The sequence below is a fragment of the Apium graveolens genome, chromosome 4, assembly GCF_009905375.1.
Source record: "Apium graveolens cultivar Ventura chromosome 4, ASM990537v1, whole genome shotgun sequence".
Taxonomy (NCBI): domain Eukaryota; kingdom Viridiplantae; phylum Streptophyta; class Magnoliopsida; order Apiales; family Apiaceae; genus Apium; species Apium graveolens.
This window is the reverse complement of record NC_133650.1, coordinates 310,626,184-310,634,876: the sequence shown is the minus strand read 5'-3', so window position 1 is coordinate 310,634,876 and position 8,693 is coordinate 310,626,184. Positions and strand designations below refer to the sequence as shown.

Sequence of the window (8,693 nt, the reverse complement as noted above, 5' to 3'; positions counted from 1 at the left end):
TAAATTAATAGTCACCAAAAATTTATGGAATCCTAATCTATCATAAGGTAATATGTTGTCATTGATCAGAAAGTAAATAGAATCAAATAGAAGCAGCACAACAATTTATCCAGAATTAAACGAGATGAAAGAAGCTTAATCCTAGAGATATAACTGAGAGAGTGGTCATGTCGTTAGAGCATCTCTGTAACACGGGCAGGCCCACAAACTGGAAACCATATCCAAATTTGACATTAATTGCAAATGCAAATGAGTAGAGATGCACATGTAGGGGATGACTGTTCGCGTTCTTTTTCAAATTAAATCTGAGTCATTATGAAAGGAAATTAAATAAGACATAGTCACTACAAATGAAACATCAAGGAAATTAAATTAAAGCTGAGTTGCAAGGACAGTTTTAATTTCAATATAATCCCTAAAATTACAGGGAGAACACTAAAAAAACTTAAGATTTGCCTGAATTGTTAGTTGAAAAGAAATTATCACAAGAATAGTGGATACTTTTGAGGGCTAAAAATTAAAACAAATACATATGAGGATAATTATGTAAATACATCAGAAATTTGAAAGCAAAATACATCAAAATTTTAAAAGCTAGCTATCAAAGTTTTCGATTTGAAAGCATTCACACCCCCAATGAGTCTTTAATATGCAGGGCGAAAACAACATACAATGTAATATTGCTTTGCTATAATGTAACTGGGCGATTATATGTCTTTGTATGAAGATCATATCGAATAGCTTCATTTGGAGCCATGGAAATAGGTAATAAGACATCAACACCATCAGCAACAGCCTGATCTATACCAGCAAGAACATCTGAAGCAAATCCTCCGTCATCCCAAATAACCTTATACATGGCCAGTCTTGCTCTTGGAGCCATCCCTCGTGCAGTTCCCGAGGCATAGCCAAAAAATGATGACCCTTCAACATAGTTTCCACCAGCTATTGACGAAGTGTGTGTTCCATGTCCTTGAGTGTCTCTACCAGAGTTCATACTAATGGTTCTCTCAGGATATGAAGCGCTAAGGCCCTTGGTAAAGTATCGAGCTCCAATCAGTTTCAAGTTACAATTTGAAGCGCTGAACTCTTGTCCCACTTCACAAGTCCCATTCCATCTCGAGGGAATCTCAGACATACAATCATCCTTGAAGCTTGCACTCTCGGGCCAAATACCAGTGTCAATAACACCAATAATGACATCCTTCCCAAAATCAGAGGCCGGCCATAAGCCTGTTGTAGGATTAAGAGAAAGGAATTCATACGTATGAGTAGTATCAACTGTGGCCTTCTTATCTCCGTAAGCTGAGACAAATCCTGGAGACTTCTTTAGCGATTCCAATTCATCTATACTTAGCAACGCAGAAAAACCATGAAGTGCATGATCATAGGTGTAGAGAAGAGATGGAGAGGACCGATGATTTCTCGACTTGACAGAGTTGATGGTGGTGGAGTACCAAATGTGGTGGCTAGCAAAAGCCTTTGGCATTAAGGCTTTGTCCATGTGAACAATGTAAGTAGACCTATCAGTTCCTGAAACTAAGATAGCTTGAAAAGCCAACCATGCAAATAGGAACAAAAAGTTAACTCCACATTCAAGCCCCATTATTGCAGATTTTTGGCAAGTGAAACTGATCTGTTCTCCACAAGGAAATGTTCATTATAAGCTGATATGGTGGCAAAAATCAGTCTAAGAATAAACATCTACAACTGATTTTATGCTCGTTATGTGAGATAAATTCTCTCTTCAATTACTTTAAGATTTCAGTTTTTATTCTGCAATTACATATAAAAGACCTTTAAAACTATAGAAACTGCAATTACATATAAAAGACCTTTAAAACTATAAAAAATTAGAAACACACAAAAATCTCTGTTGGTGTTCCTGTCTTGACTTCAAATCAAATTTATTCCAAGGCAGTGCAATCTCTGTTTTGCATGTATGATGAAAAACAGTCATTTCAATGTTTTGCGCAAAATCACAGTTTTCAGGGTTCAGATCAAATAAGACACGAATCAAAATGAGTACTCAGGTTCAAATAATTGTAACCTGGTTCAACGCAACGAAAAGCTCAGTTCTATGTAATTACACCCATTCATATAGGGTTCATCATTCCGCAATATGGCATGAAATGAAGCAGGTCAAGCACAACATGTAATATAACTAAGGTTCGGAGCCAAAAGTGTTGAACCTTGATAGTTCTCGGTAGAACTTTCGAACAAGTCCTAATTTCAGGGCAAATACCTATTGATGCACTATTGCTCATAGATAAGGGGACCTGTGACTTGTTAGTTAAAAGGAGAAATAAGTTTCCAAACAATCAGTTAACTAGAAAAACCTCCGAATAAACTTACAAATCTATCTTAATATATAAATAAAGGAAAATAATCCAACTTTCTACTTTATCTTCATAAATTAAATGATAATTAAATTAAATGCTATCTCCGCAAAGGAGATCATTACAGCAACAAACTAAAGATTACATGAAAATCTTTCATGAAGGTGTAAGCAGCAATCCTGCTAGGGTAAACATATTATTAACCTAGCTGATTCAAAGAACCAACCAAGTAAAAGATGTGTTGTCGCCCCTACAAACTTACAAATGGATTGTATAGGCAACCAAGGTCTCTGACTCTATTCCTTTTCTTTATTACCCATTGCGGTTGTCTTACATATGGGGCACAAATTCTTTTGCGTTAGCCATTGTTTGATACACTCCGCGTGAAAACCATGTCCACACTCCAGCTCTCCAAGTTCATCTCCGCAAGAATACTCGTCCTTAAAATGAGCCATCATGTAGAATGACATAAGCAAATATATTAGACAATATGATATAATGGATACAAACATATGCTGTGAAATTATGAAGAAGAAAGTCCGAAAAACCAGTACCTGGCATATGCAGCAAGGTTCTGGCTCCTGCAAATCGGTTGCTGATACTGTATACTTACTTTGCTTGAGACGACTTGAAATGGTTTCTTCACTAACTCCGGTATTCACATTTCCAATGCGCTCTTCAAGAGCCAATAATTCCTGAAAACCGTATAGATTTACCGTCAGGAAACTTTAATTAGAAAACGTTGATAAAAAGAAAAGTTAGGATATTTGCCAACCTCGTATGACATGTTATCAACATCTAGCCGCATGTCCCTGTGCCTGTCATGATGATCACCCATCCCAAATAAGACAGACTGATCAAGGATCATCATATCCTAGAACAATTAATAGGAGGTCAAAGAGTCATGCTTGGTTCATACCGCAATTATGATTATTACTCATGCAAGTTGTTTCAAAAAGTAACTGTCATATGATATATAAGATATGTAAAACTACCTCAAATCTTAAGCCCTCCCCCCTGCGCATGAGATCCAAGACGTCATGAATCTGCTGGCATACACAGTTTCACTTTTAGATACATTTACAAGAGAGATTTGATTCCATACTTTAACTTGGTCCAATAATGGCATACCAAAAACAAAAGGAAAAAAATTTCCTTGATGGAAGGAAAGTAGTAAAATTATACGCTTACGATGAAACTAAAAAGTTACCCTAGTTAAGGACTAGATATAATTAATAGATCTGCATAGGAAAAGTAGACTAAAATAGCAGGACCATAGAAAAGGTAACTATAAACTCAGTGCCAGAGATTACATATAAAACAAAACAGATATTTTTCATTTATTTTGTCCTTGAAATATAAGGAAATCAAGTTAATAAATTTGGTCCACAAAATATGTGAAAAATAAATTGATAAACGGGTTGGAATCAGACAAGGCCATCTTTCAGGACAGCACAAAACAGTAAACAGTATGGAATAGGATAACAGTAGCATGAACATGTCTATTAAGCTGAGATCATACACATAACACTCACACAGGGAAATAACAATAATTGTAGCTGCTCGGGTAGATCACTAGTTAATTACTTTTCTTTCTATTTGTAAAATATATTATCTATTTATTTTTTTGCTGATTGTAGATTTTATATTTATTACCCCCTCGGCATCATTTATACATCATTTGTTTGCTGGGGAAGTATACTGCTTTCAAAATTATTAGAAGATATGAATAAAAAAGTAACAATCAAACCTAAGTTGACCTTTAAAAAATTGAAGGGAAGGAAATCAGATATTCTCCATTGAAAAATTTAAATTCAGTGTAAACCTATTGCATATATAGGAGCATACACTGGAACAGATATTATGTGGAGACGTTACATGTAGGGTTGGCGAAATATGGATTTGGGTCATTGAATATAGGTACGGGGCGGGTCTTGACCCAAAACTATATTTTACCCATATTTAAAATAAAATATAGTTAAAATTTGGTTCAGGTTGTAATGGCTCCAGGTCAAAATATGGGTAAACCATATTTATTATTTTTTTTAATATAATAAAAATGTTACTATTTGTATTTTGATAAAAAAATCAAGAAAAAAATAATGAAAAGATTATATATACTATCTTGATTTATACAATTTTATTAAAAATTCATACATTATATATACCATTTTCAGTAATTAAAAATAAAATTAAAAGGATCCATTTAAATCTCCATTACGTATGTGTCTTATATCAAAAATCATTAATTAAGAAAACAGATATTATTGGGGTCAATACAGAAAAAAAAACTTTTGAAAATTATTGAATAAAAAAAAGAGAGAGAAATGTTGACTGCTTAAATAATAAATATACAATTCGCTAGTTAAACTCAATGATTGATATATAAAAGGGTTGGAATATAAAACTTCTTAAGGGAGTTTATAACTAGAGAGAATGAGATTGAGAGGACAGACAACGATGTCGACGTCATAGCGCATCACCGGCACATCATCACAGCAATTAATTTAGAGGGACAGCTGCTATATATATCTGAAAGTATGATAATATGGGTGCAAATATGGGTATCACAGATTTGAATCTATATTTAGAAGTAAATATGTGACCAGAACCCATTTCAGTCCAAATTATAATTTGTGATTTTCTTTTGAACCAAGAACCTGTATTTTGGGTTGGTTTGGGCGGGTAATTTGGATTTGGATCAACATTGCCACCCCTTACATGCCACTGAGGTGCAGAGAGTAGAGCAAAGAACCAGGATGTGAATTAATGGTTTTAGCAACAAAAAATGCAATATATAAGTCAAAAGATAATGCAGCTGGCTCTCGTATTTAATTACTTCATTTGAAAATTAACCAAATAAGTTAATTTGGATTTTATCACATGCCACGTTTATAAGTTGAGATCATACTGATGAGCAATTCTGGCATGATAATATGTACATAAACATGTATATAATGCTGACATGTGCGTGTGTGAAGGTACAACGAAATGAAAAGATAAATAAAAAGTTTTGAATGCACCTCAGAAACGAGCCTGTTTCTTCCTTCACTTGCAGCAGCCAAAGTTCGGAGTGAATGGGATAGTCCGGAAGCATCGCCAAGATGTCTATCCAACAACATTGCTGACCTTGAAAGAGAAGGGTTGCGCTCATGGCCTTCAGATGGAAGTGGCATCTCTTGGTCGGAATCAGAAGAATTTGAATGAGCTGGAGAAATGTTACTGTTCTGGCCACCAGACTCGGGACCAGAAGCCGACAAGGATCGACGAATAATTTCTGAGAGCCTCCGTCGATCAGGAAACCAGTTGTGCCCAGAGCCTTGACGGCTACCAGCTGCTGAGCCAACCCGAGAAGAAGATGCAGCATTTCCAGCAACGCTATCATTGCCACCACCAGCACTCAAGTCAAAAGGACTTTGCACTGAATTTCTCACCCTAGAAGGAGCTCTAAAAACGGAATGCTCCAATCTATTTCTTAACATGATTCTTGCGCTTGATTCTCCCAAAGATGCAGCATCTTCCTCAATTACAGAATTTGATGTACTTCCAGCTCTTGAGCTGGAACTTCTTGTCCACCTGGAAGATTGCAAATTCCGACCCATGGCAGGAACATGAGCTAGAAGAGACTGCAATTGAGGATTTGCATCTGCTGCTTCTGGTGACAAAGAATCACTATGGGGAAGAAGCCTCGATGCCTGACGGGGAGCAGAAATGCTAGATGACCCGACCACACTTCCACCTGTAAACACATTAGAGGGTAAAGAATCTTGTTGCTGCGAAGAACTGATCCTTAATCGGAGATTTCTACGAGAAATTTCAGAATATCCTGTCGCACTAATAGCAGGAGAGCTTTCAGATGAGACACTTCCGACACCAAGTCCAAGTCTAGGGTTTACATGCTCCGACTGAATGACACCAGCAGTGTTTTCTGAAGGAGCTGATATAGTTAAGTTGCTGGTATTACGGGGCGCAGGAATAGACCGCCATACACTACTTTCTGCATGCTGGAAATAATTTGAACTTCCACTACCAGAAGATTGTCCGGCATTCTCTTCAGTAGCTTTTCTTTTGCGTGATAAACGGCGACCCTCTGTTAAAGAGCTGGGGCCTCCATCACTGTCCTCCACATGTTCGCTACTTTGCAAGTCAAATGGACTAGAACTACTATGGTTAGGCATCAGTAAATTTTCTGAACCAGACCTAAATACAAGAGGACGCTCCACTATTTGACAATCATTAACACCCTGTCCCTCAGATCCTGCATTTATGTTAAGATCTTGAGATGTAGAATTAGAAGTGGAGCTCTGCATTAACAAAGGACCATTAGCAATCTGATTGCTACTAAGATTTACATTATTGATCGATAGACCAATGGCCGATTCATGCCGTCGGTTTTCTGAATCAAGCCCTGCTGGACATGCCCTCGTCGTAGATGCCCACAAATGTTCCATTTTTTGTTCATTATGACTGATCTGATTCCGTACAACACTTGAACCGGGCTCATCCATACTCCATGCTCTTAAGTTTCGTCTGTCGGAGACTGTAGAATTCAGATACGCACTGCCTGTATTACTGGGTGGGACATATTCTGAATGCCGATCTTGGGCAGAATTCCTCACATTATTCCAGTAAATAGGCTGATCAACTCCCGTCTCGCTGGATGTAGACCCCTGATCAAAGTTTAATGATTCCGTCAGAGAACCAACAGCACTACTCTGCCCTTGCATTAGGCCGACTACGTGCTTCTCTAAATAATTTGGGGAAGGTCTTCAAAAAATCCCAGATATGATACACAACCTCTTGGCAGTTCTGTGATATAAGAAGTGGTGAAGAAAGAGCTCATTACAATATGTATAAGAAATTAATTTGAATTAAATATGGAAACTAATAGCAAGACAGTCTTTAACACTGCACATCAATATCAGCACTGAAACATCTAAGGCAACCAGATATGGAAAAAATAAACAGCACTTAAACATAATTGAGACAAGTTGCAAAAATTTCAACATCACTACTACATTCAATAACAAAGAAGATCACATACACCGAGGAAGACTGTGTTGCATCCTATATGGAAACACCAAATCAAGCATGACCTCAAAGCAAAACTACAGAAAATACAGTTACTTCATTTCGCTTAGTTTCATGATTCTTGTTATCTAACACATCAACTGCATTACTAGAACTACACGAGAAAATTATGACAACACTGACCTACTCAACTATTTCAATTTTCAACATCTCAAATCCTCATGACCCAATTTCTCTTTCTTTATAAAATCGACATTACCCGATAATTCTCACCCAAAATCACTACACACAAAAGGGTCTTATCATATATTATTAAACATGTAGATTACACCATGGCTTCAAAACCCAATCTTCTTGATAAAGATAACAACTTTAAACACCATCAAGCTACAAACACTAATAAAAATCCAATCTTTACATCAAGAACACAACCATCGACATCAAACAAAATCAAGAACCACAAGAAAAAGATCCAAAACTCAAAATCAGACCAAAACATAAACTTTTCACAACAAAAAATCCTTAATTAGCTAAAATCAAGAAAACCCAACAAAAAAATCAAATCTTTACAACAAACAAATGAGTTGAAGAACTTACCAAGATCAAATAACAGATCTGCAGTCTGAACCTGAGATTAAATCCATAAAAACCCACAAAATCAACTGCAAATTACAATCAAAAACACCCCTCTTATTAAAAGAAAGATATATAGAGATGAGAAAAGAGAGGATTTTTAGTAAAGAGGATGAGATGAAAATGAAATGGTAGGTATGGGTTTGTGACAAAGGGGTTGTGAATTAAAGAAAAAGCAGTAATAATATTTTATTTACCAAATAACCCAGGTGAGATTAATCATAATTAAGAGATAAAAGGGATTAAATGGGATTTTTAAGCAGATTTTTTTACAAACAGAAAGAGTTTAAATGAGACTGGACTGTGGAATCTTGAGGTTAATGTAGATGAGCATGTGGGTGAATAAATGAGTGATTTGACTATTTGGTTTGTGGTTTGGTTGCGTACATACAATACATACAACTACTTGGAGCTTAGTTAGCTCAGCTATGTTGTTTTCTGTTTTTTCTCCTCCCTACCTTGTTATAGGATAGCTGCCTAGCTGGTGCCTGTTCGGTTATCATAAATCATTCGATTTTTTAAAAATCTTCGATAATAACATATCAAAATCTTAATTGATTAGTTTTAGTTTCTAAAATATGTATTCAATAGATATTAAAAAAGTCTTTGAAAATCTGGGGTATTTAATTTAAATTTAAAAAAAATTATTAAAATCTAATGATTTTTTCATTAAAATCTGATGGTATATCA

General features: G+C 35.9%; 2 protein-coding genes across 5 annotated transcripts; both read right to left on the bottom strand.

The window, feature by feature from the left end:
* Window positions 1-688: 688 nt before the first annotated feature.
* LOC141720133 (subtilisin-like protease SBT3) lies at window positions 689-1,606 on the bottom strand. Its single transcript, XM_074522488.1, has one exon. It carries the CDS (start codon window positions 1,604-1,606, stop codon window positions 689-691), a length of 918 nt encoding a protein of 305 aa, XP_074378589.1.
* Window positions 1,607-2,376: 770 nt separating this feature from the next.
* On the bottom strand, window positions 2,377-8,401 carry LOC141721745 (putative E3 ubiquitin-protein ligase RHG1A). Of its 4 annotated transcripts, none has more exons than XM_074524815.1 (6): window positions 7,968-8,392; window positions 5,363-7,148; window positions 3,335-3,388; window positions 3,115-3,213; window positions 2,894-3,034; window positions 2,377-2,779 (listed from the first exon to the last, which is right to left on the bottom strand). In XM_074524815.1, exons 2-6 carry the CDS (start codon window positions 7,064-7,066, stop codon window positions 2,636-2,638), a joined length of 2,142 nt encoding a protein of 713 aa, XP_074380916.1. In that variant the 5' UTR covers window positions 7,067-7,148; window positions 7,968-8,392; the 3' UTR covers window positions 2,377-2,635. The 4 variants fall into 4 exon arrangements, with proteins under 4 accessions (XP_074380916.1, XP_074380917.1, XP_074380918.1 ...); XM_074524816.1 differs by having other exon boundaries at window positions 3,335-3,385; window positions 7,968-8,390; XM_074524817.1 differs by lacking the exon at window positions 2,377-2,779 and having other exon boundaries at window positions 3,115-3,157; window positions 7,968-8,401.
* Between the last annotated feature and the right edge of the window lie 292 nt (window positions 8,402-8,693).

Excerpts from the sequence above, each read along its gene's own strand:
- LOC141721745 (XM_074524815.1), bottom strand. The coding sequence starts at position 7,066 with ATGCAAGGGCAGAGTAGTGCTGTTGGTTCTCTGACGGAATCATTAAAC. Across the intron at positions 3,389-5,362 it reads GAAACAGGCTCGTTTCTGAG|CAGATTCATGACGTCTTGGA; the intron begins GTGCATTCAAAA and ends TGTGTATGCCAG. Across the intron at positions 3,214-3,334 it reads GGGAGGGCTTAAGATTTGAG|GATATGATGATCCTTGATCA; the intron begins GTAGTTTTACAT and ends TAATTGTTCTAG.
- LOC141720133 (XM_074522488.1), bottom strand. The coding sequence starts at position 1,606 with ATGGGGCTTGAATGTGGAGTTAACTTTTTGTTCCTATTTGCATGGTTG.